Raw genomic sequence first — 21,804 nt, 5'->3', positions numbered from 1 at the left:
CCTGCTAAGAACTGAATCCAAATTTACTTCATACATTTCCAGTTAGGTTAATTAAACTCTGAGGTATCCATAGTTAAAGATTCAGTCAGGAAGCCTTTGTAAACAACTTTTAGATTCTTAAATGTAGAAAAACAGGAGCTGCTTTCCCATTTTCACAAGTGCTTTGAACAAGTCAGCACCCCATCAAAGGAGCACAACAGTTTAATGTTCTGTCCTGAAAGGGAATGCTTGTTTACCTGAAGTAATGGACTGATAAAAAGTAACTTGCCTTTGCCTTGACTGATACAAAGCTTACACCAAGATGAACCCGGATAATCAGGCCCTTATACTCTAAATAAAATTACTCAAAAGGGGCAGAGGGAGGGGTCTATGTTAGAGTGTTGTGTTTAGCACTTGAGAGGCCTTAAATTTAATCCCCAGCATCAATATTCATAAACATATCAAAGTCAATCACTAAGCCAAACATGAGAAGGAGAGAGAAGGGAGAAAATGAGGTAGGAATTGGGAAAGGAAGGGCTAAGTAAGTAATATGAGCAGGTATGCCTCTACCTTCTCGGCCCCTATTAAGATGCATGACTAAAATGTACCAATAAACGCCAGGCATGATGGCTCACGCTTGTAATCCCCACGCTTAGGAGGCTGAGAGAGGATCTCCCAGGTTCGAAGCCAACCTCAGCTGGCTTAAGCGGCCCTGTTTCCAAATAAAATACAAAGTAGGTCTGGGAGTATAGCCCGGAGGTAGAAGGCCCCTCCATTTCATCCCCAGTACCACCAAAAAATTAAATAAATAAATAAATAAATAAATAAATAAATAAAAATGTACCAATAAAATAAAAAATAAATTAAAAATATATTTTACATTTAAAATGGTTTTAAAAAACACTGACAGAAAAATAAAACCTAAATTCATGGCAGAAATATTTCCAAACTGTTGGTCCTATACACCTGTTAATTCAGCACTTTATAAAAATTATAAAAAAGCAATCTTTGATGGCAAAAAATGCAGTTTACTTCAAAGCAACTCACATTTGCTTTGGTTTTCTGGTCACTGTCTGGGTGTGAGCCCTTCTTAGGGCTTAGCTCATTTGGTCCACCTTAGGAGTGAGACCCTACTCCAAGCCACTGTGGAGAACATCAGAGTACCAGAAGGATACAGTGATTCAAAGTCATACCATTTGAAGTAACACCTTCAGAATCGAGTCTCCAAAGCTATCCATGATCTTATTATACAAAAATATTAGTTTGAGCCAGGCGTGGTGGCGCACGCTTGTAATCCCTGCGCTAGGGAGGCTGAGACAGGAGGATCAGACAGGTTCAAAGTCAGCCTCAGCTACTTAGTGAGGTTCTCAGAAACTTAGTGAGACCCTGTTTTCAAATAAAGTATAAAATAGGTCCGGTAGAAAGCCTCTAGGTTCCACCCCTAGTACCACCAATAATAAATAAATAAATAAATAAATAAATAAATAAATAAATAAATAAAATAGTAATTTGAAGCTCATTTTAAAAGAAACTAATAAACAGTTCAGTATTTGGAAAGCTTTAAAGTTTCATCACCACAGGCTTAGACTAATGCGATTCTAGGCCTCCACAGGACAGCGCGGTCTCTGGAGCATGGCACCACTTATTATTGTCTCTCTTGACTCTCATGAGCCAAGACGTGTGCCACCACCCTTAATTACAAACATCCACACCCTTTACCAGTCCCATTCCACAGTGACACAATCCCTTTTCCCATCATCTCAGTCCGCTTCTTGGTGACCACAGGTGTTCAAATATCACAGCCATCCTAGGAATGAAATAATCTGACAGAGTAGAGAGGCCTATGGATCTGTTTGCTGCCCTAATCCACTCCATAAAAATCAAAGATGCCATCTATTGAACATCACTTCGGGATCAACCAATTTCTCTATAAACAACTCCTATGATTCATGTATTCTCCCAACTTGTGTTCTTATGCTTAAACTCCTAATGCAGAAGAGGAGGATACTGAGGACCAGAGTGTGGTGAGTAACAGAGCTAGGATTTGAGCCTCATTCTATTTTTACTCTAAGGCCCGTGCTTCTTCTAGTCCACATGAGGGCAATGAGTCAAACAGTGTGTGCACAAGCAGATTTTAACAGGATAGCAGGAAAGCAGGGACTAAATCTGAAAGTATTGTAATCTTGTAATCACACAATTCTGTGCATGCTCATCACAAATTATGCACACAGCATATTATTCCTAGGCTGAGTTAAAAGGAAGGGGGAGGAACAAAGAAAAATGAAGGGAAAATCAGAGCAAGGAAGGGGGAGAAGAAAGCTGCAAAGTAGTATTCCTCTACTTTACAGAAGGTTAAAAGGTTAAGCAAAGTTAAATAAATTGCCTAAGATCCCATGGCAAGTTAGAGTCAAGAGCCAGAGGTAAAACCTAGGTTAGGTTTTCTTTTTTCTTTTTCTTTTTTTTTTTTTTTCTTTCTGTGCTAGGGATCGAACCCAGGGCCTTACCCATGCTAAGCAAGCTCTCTACCACTGAGATCCATCCCTGCTTAACATAGGCGCTTTTGACACAAAAGCCACACTCTTCCCATTCTCCTGCAACAACCGTCTCTATTTCTTTGGATACCCCCAGAAAGAAAAAAGTAAGGAATCATTCACTGAATCAAAATGAGAAGAACTTACGTCCATCTCTCCAGTTCCGGGCATGGTACAGAGCTTGGGAATGCAGGCTCCAGATGCAGACCTGTGGGTTCCTGGGCTAGCCCACTGGGGGCTACCTCTGTGGCCTTGGTAACATGATGGAAAGAAGTAACTTTGCTCATGGCAAACCCATGAGATTATGAACATTTAGCTTTTCCCACTTTTTGTGAAAGAAATGAAAACAATTTACTCAGGACTAAAGTGGATTTGAGGTCTGAGTTATATGGATAAATGGCTCCAACTTTCCCTTTTACACCAGCAGTTGAGACTTTGCAATTCAAATCATGTTCTTTGAGAAAGGAATCATCACTACCAGGGGCAGTGGGGCACTCCTGAAATCCCAGGATCCGGGAGGCTGAGACAGAAGGATCATGGGTTAAAGGCCAGCCTCAGTAACTTAGCAAGACCGTCAGCAACTAAGCAAAGTCATGTTTCAAAATAAAAAGGCCTGGGAATGTAGCATAAGTAGAATGCCCTAGGTTCAGTCCCCCGCGTCAGAAAATTTTTAAAAAAAATAGTCATCACTATTTATTGGTGAGAGTTACATTACCATTTAATTCATGCTACAGCACTTGGGAGGCTTAAACAAGAGGATCACAGGTTTGAGGACAACCTTGGCAACATAGTGAGATGCTCACCAATCTAATAAGACCCTGTTTCAATGAAAACAAAAATATAAAAAGGGCTGGGAAGATAACTTGGAGGTGCTCCTAGTTTCAACCCCCAATAACACAAAACTAAAATAAAATAAAAAATGCTAGTAAGTAAGTTACAAGGTACTGCTACTCTCGCTAAGGATGCTCCCACAACACATACTTATCTAAAAAATTATAACTTTAATGTAGAAGATACTTTTTCACCATGGATGCGGCTGGACCGACAAGGAATTACAATGCAACGGCCTCTAAATAAATGACTGGTGAATTTAAATCCCAGACCAAATCAAAGATATCACTATTAAATAGACTTCTAATCTGATCACAGCCATTTAGAACTGTCTTCAAAAAGCAGCACATAAATAGGGTCAGAGAAAAGTAATAAAAGTAATCTCTGAAGCATCTTTTTCCCCCCAAGAAGTTACTTCAAAACATAATTTATAAATATTTCAAAATCTGCCCTCTGTCAACGAAGTACCACTTTATTTGAAAGACACTAAGATTTTGGCAACAACTCTCAATTCCATCATGTAAAATGGTATTCTTACAGTTTTACAGTGGGCCTCGTTCACAACAGTCAGATGAATGAGGCTTGGAACTTCCATTTGCAGGCTCAGGAGCCTGCAGTGAGAGAGGCTGTTGATGAAGACCAGGCTCCCAGACCTGTGTCGGTTTTCTTTATCGACAACCATTTACACTTCTGGGCAGAACTGAGGAGTTCTGAAGCAACCTGGAGGTCAGAAGCAACCTGCTAATACAATTGGAAGCCTCAGCTTTGCTGGATCTCAGATTAAACCCATTATCATCTACAAATACAATTTTTTTAAAAAGCTCACATTTTACAGGTTGTGTTAGTCAGTTTTCATCACTGTGACAAAATACCCAAGAGAATCAACTTATGAGGAAGAAAGGTTTATTTTGGCTCACAATTTCAGAATGTAGTCTATGCCCACTTGGCACGGCAAGTAGAGCATGGAGGGAGCGTGTGGTGCTGGAGGTCTATTTACCTTACAGCAACCAGTAAGCAAAATGAGAAAGAAAAAGGAGAGGCCAGGGTCCCAGTATCTTCTCCCAGGGCATGCTCCACCAAGCCTCACCCCCTAAAGGTTCACCATCAACTACAATACCACAGGATGAGGACCAACCCTTCAACACACAGGTGTGTGGGGAACATGAAGATCCCGCTACAGCACAGGCCTGTAGCTTAGCCTGTATCTGTATGCATGTGTTTCCATATGCCTGCATTACACTGCAGTGATTAAGAGGACTCCCGTCCTTAGAACTAAGCAGGCTAAGCTTCAAATCCAAGCTCTTCCCAGCTCTTCCACTTCCTGACACTTTCTTTTAATCTTGGGCAAATTTTCTTAATCTCTTGAGTTTCTTTATTTGTTAGAAAAATATGTCATTCCAGTATACACTTCCCAACATTTTTGCTGGAATCAAATGAGATAAACCAGCCAGGCGTGGTGGCACATGCTTGTAACCCCAGCATTTGGGAGGCTGAGACAGGAGGATTGTGGTTTGCAGATAGCCTCAGCTACTTAGTGAAGCCCTTTGCAACTCAGTGAGACCCTGTTTCAAAATAAAGAATAAAAAATAGGGCTGGGGTTGTAACTCAGAGGTAGAATGCCCCTGGGTTCCATCTCCAGTACTGCAAAAAAAAAAAAAAAAAAAAAAAATCCGGCCTGGTGGTGCACGCTTGTAATCCCCACGCTTGGGAGGTGGAGACAGGAGGATCACGCAGGTTTGAAGCCAGCCGCACTGGTTTAAGAGACCCTGTTTCCAAATAAAAATTATAAAATAGGTCTGGGAGTGTAGCCCAGAGGTAAAAGGGCTTCCAGGAACTCCAGTACCACCAAAAAAAAAATAAAATAAAATAAACCTGTGCTGTTTCTGGTAAATAATCAATAGATATTAACTTAATCACTAATTTTATTATTTCCTTATTCAATAAACTGCTTTTACTTCTTAAGCAGCTTGTCTTTGGGCCTATTTTATGTACCTGTTCCCTTGTGTATAGAGGGGAGAAAGGTAAAGGAGATAATGTTGGGGAAAACATTTTTTTAATGTGCTAAGACTGTTTAGGATTGTTAAAGAAAGTAGATAATGTGTAAGTGAGTTAAACTATTAATCTCTAGGGATTACTTTAACTCATTTATACACATAAACCTTATAGCCCAAACTAGTAATTACTAACACTGAATTTACTTTTTACAGCATCTAGATTTGCTATTAGTGTTCTGTGATCTGCTACTCTAACAGGGAAGGAAATGACTATAAAGTGTCAGTGGCCGTGACCTTCAACAGTCTATCCACTTGGTCACCCACCAGCACTACTTTAAAGATTGGGGAAGTGAAGTTCAAAGACAAAATCTTAGGGTCTTAGTTAGCTTGTAACTGGTAGAACCAATACTATCGCTCATCTACGGCTCTGTCAGATGTTTTCTTTTTACCCTAGTTTCATATCGACTGAAAAGTGATGCTGCAAGTGAACAAAGTAGTCTTTTCTCCTCGGCAACTTAACACATTTGTTATATGATACAGGGGTTCAGTTGTTTAAAAAAAAATTGCCGATAAAAGTGGAAACTTGTAAAAAAAAATAAAAAGAAAGAGAAAAAGAAATAAAAATATTCATCAGTACCTAATAACCCAATCAGCTATATACGTGTTCCACCTCGTTTTGTATGTGTTTGTTGAGCATCTAGGTTGAGCTACTCTGCTGGGCAATGACAATGATGACATTTTTGTTGTTTAGATTCTGTTGCAGGCAGCTGTTAATGCAACCTGAATTGCATCTGCTTTTGATTTGATGTTCTTGTAAACGGAACACATACCTTTGAAGTACTGAAGAAGGCACACTAACACACCGGTGCTGCCAGCTGAGCCTCTTTGGGTGCTAATCTTGGCAGCAACTACCTGAATTCGGCTGGAGATAGACCTTTTCTTAGTTTCCTCATCTGTGAAATGGGGTTATTAAAAATACTACCTACCTCCCAGAAGAAAAGTTCAATGAACTATTAACCTTGGAACTGTTTTCTACTAAGTTCTTTTCTGTCAGGGATGGCTTGGTTTTATAAAACAGTGGTGCAAACTATTTCAAATAACTGCACAACTAAATGTCAAACACTTTACACGTGTAAGCAAATTTTATCCCTTCAAGCTGAATCAATTATATGTGACATTTATTCAGAGGTATAAACAACAAATGGTCAAATCAGCTTTGGAGCTAAAATAGTCTATCTAATTGATTAAAAGTATAAAAAGTAAATAAACACACAAATGGAAAAGGCTTAAAACAGTTCCTTATATTCTGAGCATTAGATTTAAAAGAGCTTGCTATTATATCTACAAGTGAAATCTAAATGTGCATGAACTGAAACAACTCAGCTTACTATATGCCCAAACATAATTTCTTTTTAAAAAAGACTCAAGACTCAAATGGAAAAAAATTATTTCTAAGTATTCTTAAGGCATAGAATACTATGGCTTTGGTACATTATATACAAGCATATACTAAACTTTTAAAAACACTTTCCTGGGCAGGAGTTTAAATTTAAAAAATAATATTACTACTTTGTTACAAAAAACAAGAATGGGATCATATAAACCCTATAGTTCTGTGTTTTCCTGTATAGAATTAATTTTATCCAACTATTTAAAGCATTATGCTAATCACCTCATTTGTTATGCATGCATGTTTCCTGACCCTTTTTCATCCCTGCATCTTAGCCCCCTTTGTGAATCACTTGGAAGCAGAAAGCAGCAATCATTTTCCTGTACACTGATCAGTTACCTTTCTAACAAAGAGCAGAAGGACCTAAGTGTTAGGGTCAGTCCCCTGCCTAAATGAACACAGGGAAGACCTCTGCATAGGGCCCACCTAATACAGCAACTTTTTCAAACTACCAGAGATCCAAGCCAAGCAGGCAGTGGCTTCCATAGGTCATCAAAAACAGCCCTACTGTGTGGACTCTTTCAGAAGCTTTAAGCTGTAGTGGTACTCTAATGATGGTTCTCTGTGTGACAACTGAGGTTTGATTTGACTTGGGTTTTTCTAGATCCCATTATAAAGTATTTAATGTGAAAACATCTCCACCCTTCCTTCCCCCAGATCTTCCATAGAGAATTCTTCCATGAGTGAGTATAAATTATAATAGTCAGTGCAAACATATGGGCAACAAATCCCAGAAGGGTGGCGAGGCCTTTATTAACAGCGTTCTCCATAGCTCTCTTCTTGGAAACCAAGGCATCTGTGTGTTTTCATGAGGCAGTTATCTGAAAGAGTTTGGAGAAAGAGACCCCCCCAGCACAACACAATGGAAAGCTTAGTACAGCAGGGTCCTGAGAGGTGTGTTCACAGAAGTCCACCACCCCTCAGCTTGACTGTTAGAGGCAGAGTGGCCTATGACCACTCAAACACACATACTCAGATGAAACAAGACAATAACGAGATGCCAGTAACGACCCTGGAATGGGAAAGTCCTTTGCCTCAGGGATTTGATGCCAAGGTGAAAAAGAGGCAAAAGTTCTAAGGACCCACAGGGCTTTTGTTCCAAAGATGAACTTCTGCCCCTGGAAAGGCAACACAGTAATGTGCATACAAGACAGAGGCAGTGCCTCCCTCACAGCTGCACTCTTTCCTCCCGGGTTTGCACAGGGACACAATTATGCAGCAGTGCTGCCCTTTCTGCAAAGGTGACCGAGGCTTGCTTTTTCAAGTGGGCACTGCTGGTGGATAGCTTTGCCATGGTCTTTTCACATCCTTTTGTGTGGTCACCCTAGAGAGCAAAGGCATTCTGTGCAAGCCAATGGGGAGATTTTTGAGCTGCTCTTTTTTGCATACTGGGAACCCAAAATAAGGCAACCTAACTGGCCCTCTGCAGATGGGACCAGGCTCTAATCTATCGCCCTCAAGAGCCCTAAGGGCACAGCTGGCAGCTACAGGTACACAATCAAGTGCTAAATCCCTGCATCAGGATAACCTAAAGATGGCGATTGCTATTTTTTTAATTGTCAGGAGTATTGCCTAAGTTCTGAACTTTGTTTCTTAACAAGCAACTCATTAGACCCTGCCTGCACTCAAAGAAGAACATTATCATCCTCGGCCACAGCCCTATTTTGGGAGGAATCTATGGTCTCTTGGCTGCAGGCAGGTCCAGCTGGTCTTTAAATATTCTCATGTCAACAAAAAGGAAAGGACTGCCACGACTTCTGACTTCTAACAAAAAGCTGCTGCTGTCTATGGGGCTTGAGGGAAGGAGGGGGTAACAAGAGTGACTCCGGGGATGTGAATGGTCAGGGACTTGGTGCAGAAGCACCCCCAGGAACTAGCCTTCCCCAAGGTCTCCTCCCATCCCACCTCTGCATCCCCAGCTGCAGTGTCTCATCTTCACTATCTTCTCGGGATTAAGTCTTGGACACAAGTCAGAGATATTAAGACTCAGCGATTGGCCCAAGGTCATCCACCTGGACACAGAGCCAAGTGCAGGGCTGTTTCTTGGGATTCTCCCCTCAGATGCTTTCTCTCAAATCATCAGACTCCTTTCTGCCTCGCTCTCTGCATGCCATCTCCACACACTCAGATAGTGGGATAGTGTGGGGCAGAAAAGAAGGGCCAGTGCGGAGAAGCGGCACCTTTAGTAAATTTATCTCCTCAGGTTGTCTGACTTTGCCCCAGAATTCTTCCTTATTCACAGAACTTCAAAGATGAGTAGAAAGGACAGGGGCTCTTCAACAGTGGGATTTGCAAAAACAGGAAAAGTGTAAAATACCATCCTTGTTCTAGAGAAATACCAAGTAGTAGGTGAAATAGCTAAAAGTAGAATAGTCTAAATTTAAATCTCCTTCATCTCTCCATATGGGCTGGCTCATAATCATAAAACAACGGTAATCAGTTGTATTCATTCTGAAGCAATGACTCCATAAACTTTAGAAATAAGGGACACCTTAATGCCATCTGGTTCAAACCTCTAAGTGTACGAGCATTTTAGGAAGAGAGAATTTCCAAACTGGAAGACACCTAGAAATCACTAGTCCTTTGTCCATGAACAGATTTGAAAAGGTTCCAGTAATTTTCCAAAGTCACACAAGACAGTCTCTGGGCTAAAAAAAAAAAAAAAGAACCCAGTAGCCTAATAGCACAGCCAATGCAGCAGCCTAGAAAAGCAGTAAAATGTAATGAAGGAGAGAGAGCTACATCAAAATCAGCCTTCCTTCCCATGGCACACACTGCAATTTGGAAAAAGAACCCGGAGGCCTAATTATGAGAAAGTCCCTCCCCACCTTCTTTCTGTATGGACTGACAGAAATCGATATGGATTGGATAGTAACAATTCTCTCCAACACTCAGCCCCTGTAAAGTTTTTAGGATGTCCATAATTAAGTAAAAAGGCAGAAACATCTTAGTGCATCTATAAATCAGTAAGGCTACAGTCAATGGTTTCTATGAGACAAAGGCCACACAAAACAACCAGGAAAGCAGCATCTTGGTGTTTTTTCAATGTGTTTTATAAACTGTCTGACTACACAGGTGACTAAGACCCAAACAGAGTTCCTACAGCTGCTCATGGTTCGTGTATGAGAAAAGAAAGATCACAGCTCAGAGATTTATATCCAAATGCCTTACCCTGACATACAAAAGGGAACTTTTAAGGTAACGGAGGGGGAAAAAAAGTTCCAAAGCTAGATAATGAAAAAAAAAAAAAAAAGAAAGAAAGTCATTCCATGTTGCCTGGTTAAAGGCAACAAAGAAACTGCAGAAGTGAATGCAGGGCCTCACTCAGAGGCTCAAGTGCAACACCGGGAATAAGAAGCCGACCAAGTCTCTTGGGTCTAAAATGAAATGAACCCTCAGAATCATAAGAGAAGAACTTAGAAAGCAGGAGTGTGGAAGCAGAGAACTGAATCAGAGTATTTTTCATTTTCTGTGTTCTAGTAATTGCATTCATATTTACTTGCAAGGAGAAACCTTAAAGAACTTCACATGTCTCAGAATCATATATCACCTTTGTTTTCAAAGGTTCCTGGCTTGTCATGTGTTCATTACACTCCATGATCTGATATTAACCTAGGCTAGGAAGCACTGCATGGAGGAATCCTTATTTAGGAAAACCTGGTCTCTGCGCTTTGCTGATTACACATCTTTTACCTGCAATAGCCAGCTTCTCTCTGGTTTGTAAACGTTGGCAGGCAGGCAGGCAATTTTCTTCTCAGAAACAACAAATTCAGGCTGTGACTCTAGTGAACCACCATGCTGGGATAGAGACACACATGCAATCTCCTTTAGTCACTACAACCACCCTGTGAGAATAATCTCTCTAACTAGTTTATAATCATCATACAGATGACACAACAGAAATCTCAAGAAGCTTAAACATTTGCCTAAGGTCATTTTTCTCACAAATGGTAAAACAGCAATTGGAATCTTAAGCTTTCAGAGGCCAGGGCTTAGAATTCTCCCATTAACTACATGGGTTCTCCAGGATAGGGAAAGGGAAGGACAAAGGAGGTGAGAATCCTAACCCAGGCAAGAAAACTCCAACAATCACTATATATGGAGGCAGGGATTTTTTTTTTTTCATTAAATAGTCTTGCAGTGGAAGTAAGATTTCAAACCCTTATCATTAAAGAACAAATGTGACTCATAATTTGCTATCTTCAAATCAGCAGTTAGACATAAATAAAATTCAGCAATTTTAATTAGTTTGGCACAGGGTTTCAGATTTCCATATGCTTATTTTCCCTGTTTTATGTTAAATGTAACCGGACTTAACACTTGGGTTTTAATGTATTGGCAGAATGTCTCAATTAAAAGCTACATAAATTAGAATCATTCAAAGCACACATACCAAGTTGAGTGATTATAAGGACAAGACTTTAAAATGCTCTTTTCATAAGGATGTTACTTTTTCTATAAAGTAAGCTTGCATTGTAGCCCATGTGACAAAGTTCACATAAACATTAAAAAAGTATTTTCTCTGAAATAGTAAAAGCTAACATTCTGTTTGCTTCTTCTCTGAGAGCTTCAGAGTACCTAAAAAGGCCTTTTCTACATTGTTTGCAAGACTCTTTTCTATCTCAGTATTTCTAAAATTGACAGCAGTCATGACAACTCTCAAAATCCATGCAGAAACAAAAACATGAGCAGAACATCAATAAACATGGCCCTGAGCACATTAAGCTGACGGCACTTTTTAACCAAATTTTCATTGGTGTTGCAAGCTATGGCATCCAATTGCTTGATATTATCAGAGTATTATGTTTAAAAGATGGTTGTACATTGAAAGAGATGTTCTTTCTAAGCCAGAGCCCCAGTTTCCTTTAGAAACTATAAAATCACACCATCTGGATAAAACACAATCAAACAGAAATCTGAAAAATGCAAAGCACATTCATTTCTGCAGAGTTCTGATTAAATTTATTATCACAATTGCTCCTCGAGACTACTCCCTGTGTCACTATTTTCCAAATACTGAAGTCTATCACACGTGCTAAGTAAATAAAACAATCATTCATCAAACCCCAAGTGGCTCTTGATGGGATTTTCACACTTATTTAGCTTAACTGAAAGACCAAAATGCCTGGTGTCCCCATGGTTCTTGGAGAGCTGTGTAATTCAAATGAATGACATATATATATATACCAAATATACCTACTTGTTAAATTCCATTTACATATTGGGTAATAAGAAAGTACAGAGTCATTTGGCTTGTAACGGAACTTTAGTACTGATGTCATATCTAATGACTAAACTATTGCATACTAATAGATATTTCTCCCTAGTAAAGACAACATTAAATTTTTAAAAACCAACTGGATCCTACTCCACACACTTAAGTGTCTGACTTCCTTATACAATTCTCCATCCATGTAAAGTTGCACAGAAATTTTCTTTTGTAATTTCTGGAACAGAAAATTTGACATTAGGAAAGAGAATCTAATCCCCCTCTTTCATTACCATGGGTTATTTTATTGATTTTGTGCTATTTCCAGTCCCCCCCCCCCTTTCAGAGACAGGAATGTGGCATCCCTAGAAGTATCCTTAAAAGAAACCTTGAAGGTCATTAGATCCTAGGCAGTGAATGCCTTCATTCAACAAGGGCGCTGCCCTCTCCTGCCGGCAAGCTCTTTAACATCAGCAAGCTCCCCCAAAGGGCCTGCACTTTAACTTGGTCCTAACAGGTCACATTTCTAAAATACTTAGCTGTCTCAAATGTCTCTGGTCGGCAGCACTGAGTCACCAGTGCCACAGCCACAATGTTTCAGACTAGACTGACCTCTTTCTAGTTTTCAATGGAATTATTCCATGTAATCCTATTTACACAGTCATTTAATCAAAGCGAGAAAGGAGATTACAGAGCTCACATTTGTTTTGCAAAGCAAGAGTGCAAGGATCATCAATCCTACTGACTCTCAAAGCGACTTGGTAGTCCATCGCCCGGCTTTGGAGCGTTGGACATTAACCTGATCTGTCTCCTGTTTCTTGTTTAAATAGGAAAGGTTCGGGCCCTTTTCCTGAACTAGAGGGTAGCTGCTTCTCCACCCAGATCTGACCGCACCATTCAAGCCAGCAGAGGCTACAATAAAGGGAAAAGCTTCCCGGTTCTGGTTTATTACTCCACAAAGCAGAATAACCTGAACACACCGAGCAGTTACAATGAAACTTTTCTTTGCTGCAGAGATCTTGAATATTTGCATTTCAACATGCAAACCGTGGTGATTCCTGGTGTGGTGTCTAGTACCCTGCCGGAAAAACTAACCTGCTTGCCTGGGCTGGGGGTGGGAGGTCAGAAATTATGCTTCTCTTTCTCACCTTAGAAATTAAAAAAAGAGTGCCCCAATCACAGCACCCTTTCATACAGACGAGGTCCCTTTCCTTTTTCACACCCGTGAGAGGGGCTTTATTCTTCCCACTTCTTCCTTCCTAATGTGTCCACCTCCAAGCCTAAGCATCTAAAAACATGATGCTAAGCCGGCCATTTGATAAAGCATTTTCAGCACACGGATGCCTTCATTCTGAACTAACGATCTGTACACGCCGTCAATTTTTTCTCCCCCCACCCCACCCCCCGCCACTTGCACACATTTCAAGAATTGCAATCTCCGATAGAACCTCTGGGGGGTAAATGGCAGCCTTATTCAGCCCGTGGCAGATAACAGAACAATTCTGAAAGGGAGAAATGAGCAGAGGTAGGAACCTTTCAGTAGTGCCAACAACCATGGATGGGAGCTACCAAAGAGGTCCTCTCTAAAGGACGAGCCAGATCGATCATTTGTTTCTAGAAAAAGAGAAAGAAAGAAAAAGAAAGAAAGAGAAATCCAATGGTACCTCTGGACAGAGCTTTACCCGCAGTGCTTTATGTATAAGCCACAATTTAGCAACACTGGATAGTATCTCAATAACTATCATTAAAGGTACCCATTTAAAAAAAGAACTTTTCTGTAATTGAAGAAGGTGCATGGTGTGTCTGAAGGTATTGCTCCATCTAGAGCTCTCTGCAGGGCCCACCCAGAGCTGCTAAGTAGAGAAACGCTGCTAGGGGCCAAGTTTTCCCAGGCGGGCCGGGAGGGTTCCCCGCCCCAGCCCGCGCTGCGGCTTGGAATCCCCGGGTCGGCTTCGCTCCAGCCGCTGCACCCGCGTCCGCTCAGCGACCCGCGCCCACCCGGGGGCTGCACAAATCAATCTGGGCGCAAGCGAGCGAGGGTGGCGCGTGGGGAGCTGTTTCATAACCTCCCGCAACCCTCAGGGATAAGTCCCCCGTGCAAAGACATGCCTTCCCGTGGTAACTCAAAACTCCCAGGCCACAGAGCCGGCCTTTCCCTTCGATGGGAAATGCGTTTTCCGACTGACAGCTCCAAACTTAACTGCGGCGGCCTCAAACTTGACACGGGCTCCCAATCTTCACTCCTCCTCCTCCTGCTCCCGGGGGCTCCGCTCTGGGCTGCCCGGGCTCTCACCTCACGCCCGTCTCCCCCGCACCACCCCTGCAAATAAATCCCCAGGGCCAGTCTCCCCGGGCGGGCGCGATTTTCTAGGAAAGCCTCCAAGCTCCCGGGCGCGCCCTACTCACTTGTGTTCTCTTCATAAGGAAAGGCAGCGCTGCGATCCAGCCCAGGCAGCGGTGTGGCGACTCCGTTTAGCTGTTCTGGGGCTCCAGCATATTGCACGAGCAGCGGCGGCAGATAGTCCGAGCATTGGGCAGCCCGAGCGCAGCACCCTCTCCACGGCGCTCCCGGTCCCGGCGCGAGGCGGCGAGTGAAGCCCGGGCGGCGCACCGCCAGCCCTTATATACGGCTCCCTCCCGCCCGCTCCGGACACGCCTCCTTCCCTTCCGGAGCCCCCGGGAGGCGAGACGCGGGCAGCGGCCGGGCGCACACCCGGGAGCGCGGCCAGAGTGCCCGGGATGCCTGAGAAGTTGGGAGGGTCTGGTCCAGCGCGTCCTCGGCCAGCGGCCCTGGGGACCTGGGCGCCCGGGCGCGCACCGGCGGGGCCACGAGGGCGCGGGACGCTTTGGGCGAAGCTGGCAACCTGCAGCCTCCAGCTCCGATCGGGCCCCGGGCTGGGCGAGGCGAGTCCCGGTTCACCTGACACCTCCGGAGCGCAGAAGAAATACGCCCCGCGTCGGAGGGGGCCGGGAGTTGGGTCTTTTATGTCTAATCAGTGCTGGAGAGGTGTTTGCTTCACCCCGCCCTGCCTTAGGGATTTTTTTTTTTTAAGTTTAATTAGGATCCATAGTGAGGCCACTGTCTTACCCCTTCTACTATTTTTAAAAATAGTGAATGAATATTTTATATTAAGGGAATATTTTATATTAAGGGAATTATTCACACACACACACACACACACACACCCCGGTTAAGTATTGCTAAGGGAGATGCGATTTTCGGGATGATTTATTGCTGTGTCTTTAGGAATCAAAATTGAAAGACCAACAATAGATCATTATGCGTGCGGGTCGTCAACACAGCGATAAAACATTGGAAAGCTCGACTTTTCCTTGAAGAAGTTTTTTTAAAAAATCAAGATAATGCAACAATACAAGGAATAGCTAATGCCATTATGCAGTGTGCTTATTTATTATGTACTAGGCACCATCCTAAGAACTTTACATAAATTATATCATTATCTCTCCCACAAACCTAGGGTATAGATCCTATTTTTTAAATTCCCATTTTACAGATAATGGAACACAGCATGAGAGGTTATTTTCCCAAGCAACATAGTAAATGGCACAACGTTAATGTAAACCTAGAACCTTGGTTGCCCTGCCTTTAAAAAAAAAAAAAAAAAAAAAAACTACTTCAAATATACTGATTTTGCAAAATGTCAATATTTATGACTATAACTGGAGAACATTAAAATATATTTAATTAATTTTATACGGAAAATGTTCATTGGTCATTAACATCAGCAAGCTTCTGGAGCAAGCTTTATATGTAAATTTAGAAATTAGTTGTTTTCATGAGACAGTAGGATTTCAAATTTCCTTAATTACGTCAGTTGCCTATGTTGAAAATAAATATGCCAAATATTAGCCATGAGAGGAGAAAGTAACTAAAATTTGAAGCTCACTTTGTTAGTTTTCTTTTTGCTGCTATATAAAAAAGAATGACCACAAATGAAATGTCTTTTGCAACTCAAAGTTATCTTAGAGTTGGAGGTCAAACGTCCCGAAGGATCCACATTGGCTACAATCCAGCCTGCACCTCTTTTTGGAGATGCTGGATGAACTCTTCCTCACCCTGCCTTTCCCAGCTTTTAGAGGCTGCCTTCTGCATTCCTGGTCCAAAGCTGTCCTCATTTTCAAGGCCAGTAATGCTGAATGGATTCCTTCTCACATCAGACCACTCTCCCCTTCTCTCCTGCCTCCCTACTCCACTTTTAAAGACTTTTCTGATTATGCTGGGCCTACCTGGACCAGCCAGAATAATCTCATTTTAGGGTTTATTGTTCAGCAAACTTCATTAACAGTCCTAATTCTCCTTCGCCATAAAACTGCCAGGTAACGTGACAGCTGCAGATCCCAGAGTTGTCCTTACCGCTGGAATCTGCATCTGTCATGTTACCTGGCAGTTACTTTCATGGTTAACTTTTGGCATATTTATTTTGAACAAAGGCAACTGATCTAATGAAGGCAAATTTGAAATCCTACTGTCTTAGGAAAACAAGGGATTTCTAAATTTACAGATGAAGCTTGCTCCAAAATCTTACTGATGCCTTTGGGGAGCTACGACTCTTGTCTACCTTTCTCCACCACAAGCAAGTTTAAGAAGAACAGAAGTAAGCCGGGTGTGGTGGCCCATGCTTGTAATCCCAGAATTTGGGAGGCTGAGACAAGAGGAACCCAGGTTTGCAGCTAGCCTCAGCTACTTTAGTGAGGCCCTTTGCAACTCATGGAGACCCTGTTTCAAAATAAAGAACAAAAAAGTAGGGCTGGGGATGTAACTCAGAGGTCGAATGCCCCGGGGTTCCATCCCTGTAACACACACACACACACACACACAAAAAAAAAAAAAAAAAAAAAAAAAAGAACAGAAGTAGAAGCATGGACTGTGTGGGTAGCCATGCACCCCTCCTCCAGTGCTTGGCTTCACAGGAGTGCCCAGAGGGAAGACTGGCTCCTCCTCCAGAGTTATAAAAATCAATGTTTGTGAAAAGGACTGTAAGGAAAGTTGAAAGCATTAGATGATTGCTTTTACTTTCAATCACAAAGGTGCCACAAACCATTTTGAGTGGGAGTGGAAAGAAGGCTAGAAAGGGCATGGAATAGGACCATATTGGAAAAACATTTAATTCAGTGACTCCTCCCTGCTAATCCTAATCTTAATACAACCAGCCCTTCGGTGTCTTTTTGCTTTGCCAGAATCTTTCAAACAGCTGCCTCCATGTTGGGCACAAAGGAGCTGTGTTCCTGAAATGTACTGTTGCAGGACTTTGACGAAGGTTGGTTCTATTTCAGATTCTAAGGCAGTCTGGAAGACCTTGTTTCAGAAATTAACAGTGAGGTATTGGTAAACATAAAGGTTCTCAAGTTGATTTTAGGTGGTACACAAATGAACTTGTTTGCTTATAGTGTATATGCTAAAAAGTACAGTTTAAAAGTAGCAATAGGATTATGATTGATAGTTGCTTAAACAAGTTGATAGTTGCTTACATTTCTGCATATCAATTGCCTTTATAAAAATTAGTAAAGCAAGTGTGGTGGTGCACAACTGCAATCCCAGTAATTGGGAGGCTGAGACAGGAGGATTGCACATTTGAGGACAGCCTCAGCAAGCAGGGAGATGCTTATCAACCTAGTGAGATCCTGTTTTAAAAAAATATGGATGGGGGTATAGCTCAGAGGCAGAATGCCTCTGGGTTCAATCCCCAGTACCACATACAAAAAATTAATTTTAATATATAAAATATAAAATCTTAAAAGAGTTGCTTAATGTGGATAGCTGAGGCATAGCAGATGTTTCTTTTCTTTTTTTAAGTTGCTTTCTGGAGTCAAGAATTTTTCTAGCTTTATTAAGATATATTTAAAAAATTTAAAATAGCATATACTTACTACATGTACAATGTAATGTTTTGATATATGCATATATTATTAAATTATTAAATCAAACTTTTAATACCTATCATCTCCCATGCTTATCTGGATAGTGAGAGCACTTAAACTCTACTCTCTTAGAAACTGTCAAATATATAGTCCATTAATAATAACTATTGTCACCAAGTTGCAAAATAAATCTCCAGAACTTACTCATCTGAAGCAAACTGAAACTTTATTTCCTTTGGCCAACATACATCCCCGTCCCCCACCAAGAAAAAATGTTTAATGTCAATTTAAAGTGAATTTAATGTGTAACATTAAGTAAATAAGAAATAGTACTAAAGGGAGACAAATATGGCAAAGATCAAGCTGGTATGAGAACTACTAAAGCCTGGGAAATATGGGCCACACTAATTTTATGAGAACAATAGGAAAGAATGTCCCAATATGTTTTAAATAAACCAGACAGTGGATCTATCAGAAAAGTTGATCAATTTTTTCGTTCACAGACTATATTTATCTTATACAATGTGTTTTTACTCTTCTGCCTCCTTCTCACCTTTTCCCTCACAGTTATCTCTGTCTACTTCTTCCTCCTGCACCACTCTAAGGTTCTAGCTGCATTAATATAATCACTGACTTTCTTGGCTATAAGTCTTGTCTTAGTCCCTTTTTTGCTGCTATGACAGAAAAACTGAGGTTGGGTAATTCAGAAAGAAATTTCTTTAGCTCATCATTCTGGAGTCTGGGAAGTGTGAGAGCATGGCTCGAGCATAAGATTGGCATCTTGTGAGGGGGCATCACATGGTAAAACAACAAGCATGCCAGAGAGAGCTCACTTTTATAACAAAGCTACTCATACCATAACCCATTAATCCATAAATGGGTTTTTGAGAGCAGAGCATTCATGACTCCGTTACCTCGCAAAGGTGCCACCTCTCAACATTGCTGCACCGAGGACCAAGTTTCCAACCATGAATTTCACAGCACAGATTTAAGGCACAGCAACTCTGTTATCTTTGTTTCCCTCATACTGCTACATTACAGCTTTGTTGCATAATCAGGTTAATTGAAATTAAGTCATAAGAATATAAAGAAGATATCAAAGGAATTAGAAACAGCTGGTATGCAAATCAAAGACTGTAAGTAAGTTCATCCAAAGGTCAGATGTAGGTCTCAAAGAATAGACTTTAAAGCTGGCTCTGGAGAGGAGGCACAGGCTAATATTCAGTTCCATAGCAGAAGAGATCCAGGGAGCTGCTTACTGTGAGGCAAGGAAATGTCCCTGGTAGACAGGAGGCATGGGGATGTTTTCTCATGGAAGTAGTAGGCGTGTGCTATACAGTTCAGGGAGTTCAATGTGGATATGGTTTGGATTTGAGATGACCCCTCAATCCTCATGTGTTAAGGTGATGCAGCTAGATTGGAAATTGAGCCATGGCTGGAGAGGTGGATTACTGGGGGCTGTCCTCAAGGAATATATCCATTGTCTGTCTGTCTGTCCGTCCGTCTGTCTGTCTGTCTGTCTGTCTGTCTGTCTGTCTCTCTCTCTCTCTCTCTCTCTCTCTCTCTCTCTCTCTCTCTCCTTCCCTCTCTGCTTCCTGGCTCTCATGAGGTGAAAGTCACTTTTCTTCTGCCATGCCCTTAAGCCCTGTGGTTTCTGCCTTGGAGCCAGAAAACCATGGATTGAAACCTATAAAACTATGGGCTGATAAACCTTTCTTTCTCTAAGTTGTGCTCATCAGGTATTTTTGTTACAGCAATGAAAAATCTGACTAAAACAAACATGTATCACAGTGGGTAGAACATCTCCCCATGATTATCTATCTAGTCTTGAGTACTTTCTGTTCTTGCTGTGTGTGTGTGTGTGTGTGTGTGTGTGTGTGTGTGTGTGTGTGTGTTACTGGGGGCTGAATCCAGAGGCAGTCTTTTTCTGAGATACACCCTAGCCCTATTTTTTATTTTTTTGTAATATAGTCTCCCCAAGTTGCTGAGACTGTCCTTCAACCTGCATTCCTACTGTCTCAGCTCCCAAGTACTGGGATTATAGGCAGGTGCCACCAGTCCTGGCTGGCCTTGCATACTTTCAGTACTCAATACGCATGCTTTTTATACTAATTGATGGAAAGCTTTCATTTTCTAATTTTTTAAGAGCAAAGTTTTTGTTTAAATTTTCATTTTTTTATACTAAAGATGAAACCCAGGCATTATACAAATTGCACCCCAACCCTATATTTTAGTATTTTTATTTTTGAAATAGGGTCTCACTGAGTTGTGAAGGGCCTCGCTAAGTAGCTGAGGCTGTCCACAAACCATGATCTTCCTGTCTCTGTCTCCCAAATGCTGGGATTACAAGCGTCCACCACCACACCTGGCTATTATTCTAATTTTTGACCATTATTATTTTTGTTTCTGTTAAGAGGCAGGTTTACTTCAGTAAAAAAATCTTCTAAGTCTTGTCGTGCATAAGAAACCCCTTGCGTTCATTCTCCACGTGTGGCTAGTGGCTATCTTCTTTAAAATGTGTTATTTGCTTTTTTTTTTTTTTTTTTTTTTTTTTTTTTTTTTTTTTTTTTTTGCAGTTCTGGGGCTGGAACCCAGAGGCATTCAACCTCCGAGCTACACCCACTGCCCTATTTTTTATTCTTTATTTTGAAACCAGGTCTCACTGAGTTGCAAAGGGCCTCACTAAGTAGCTGAGGCTGGCCACGGATCACAATCCTCCTTCTCAGCATCCCAAATGCTGGGATTACAAGCATGTGCCATCATGCCTGGCTGTTATTTTCATTTACCTTCTTTTTTTTTTTTTAACAACTGAAACTGTTATTGACTGACCATGGTGATACCATCCATGCTTGATTTTTGGATGACAAAGGAGAAGTATCACTGTTTGATTAGGTAGTTTCCTCCGTTGAAAGCTCTTTGCTGCCTTGCCATTGTTCTAGAGATAGAGACGGACGCGTACCTTAGCAAAGCCTTTAGGGACTCCAGGATCTTGTCCCTTCTGCCTCACTGAAGTGAACTCATCCTGAGCCCCCTTTTGCAGAGGCCAGGGCTTTCTCTTTGTTCCTCATAATTCCCTCTACTTCAGAGCATCAGCATGCACCCTCCATCCTCCTCTGCTTGGACCCCTTTGCTATTTTTGTCTAGTAAATATCTACTCATCATTTATATCTTAACTCAACATTACCCTCCTCAAGGAGGTTTTGGTTAGCTGGCTCTTGTTATAAACACAGTTTAAATCCTCCTTTTATTCAAAACGGCTGTACTTTTACTTTTGTTTGTGGGGTTATTTGTTTAAACTTATTATGACTGTGTTCCGTCATTATTTTATCTTCAGTGTCTAGTACAGTGTGCAGAGCACAGTGAGTCTCTAAAATATTTTATGATTAGATTACTGGTGCCAGGTATGAGAAGGAATTGAATGAAGCCCTTAGTTTAGACTATGTCACTATTATCTTACAATAATTATATAGGAGAGAATATTTTTTCCTACCTGAGAAATAAGGAAATTGAAGATCAACAATGTGAAGTGATTTGCCCACAATTCTTCAGTCAGTAAGTAGAAAAAGCATCATGTAACCCAGACACACAGGAACTAGAGTTAGGATTATTTTTGATCTGCCCAATATACTTTCCTGTCATTCTTTTTTCATGATCGGTACCCTATTTTCATTTTGAGAATTCACATTTGTGAATTGAAGATTTCTGTAGTTTTTTTTAAGGGACTGTCATTCACTGCCTCTGTTTACTCACCAACTTTCATATCCACTATTGGGATAGGGTTGGGGGTCCAAATTGATTCAATCCACTGGTTGGTTTAGGGATGGGTATATCACACAAGGTGGGCCAATCAGTGAAAAGCACCACCTCTTTCCTATGCAGTAGCCCAACTGTGATACCAAAGCTTCCTTCCCATGTGTGGATATGTGTAGT

General features: G+C 41.4%; 1 protein-coding gene across 1 annotated transcript in view; it reads right to left on the bottom strand.

Moving 5' to 3' along the window:
- KITLG (KIT ligand) overlaps positions 1 to 4,023 on the bottom strand; it is a gene marked incomplete at both ends in the record, with an annotated part of 71,974 nt that extends 67,951 nt beyond the window's left edge. The window contains one exon of the mRNA XM_080704822.1: positions 3,888 to 4,023. Coding sequence (XP_080560948.1) covers positions 3,888 to 4,023 — 136 coding nt within the window. The remainder of the gene's footprint in view (positions 1 to 3,887) is intronic.
- Between the last annotated feature and the right edge of the window lie 17,781 nt (positions 4,024 to 21,804).

The sequence above is a fragment of the Muscardinus avellanarius genome (genome assembly GCF_963383645.1).
Source record: "Muscardinus avellanarius genome assembly, chromosome: 11".
Classification (NCBI taxonomy): domain Eukaryota; kingdom Metazoa; phylum Chordata; class Mammalia; order Rodentia; family Gliridae; genus Muscardinus; species Muscardinus avellanarius.
Note: the sequence above shows the minus strand (reverse complement) of the source record. Positions and strands in the feature narration are given on the sequence as shown.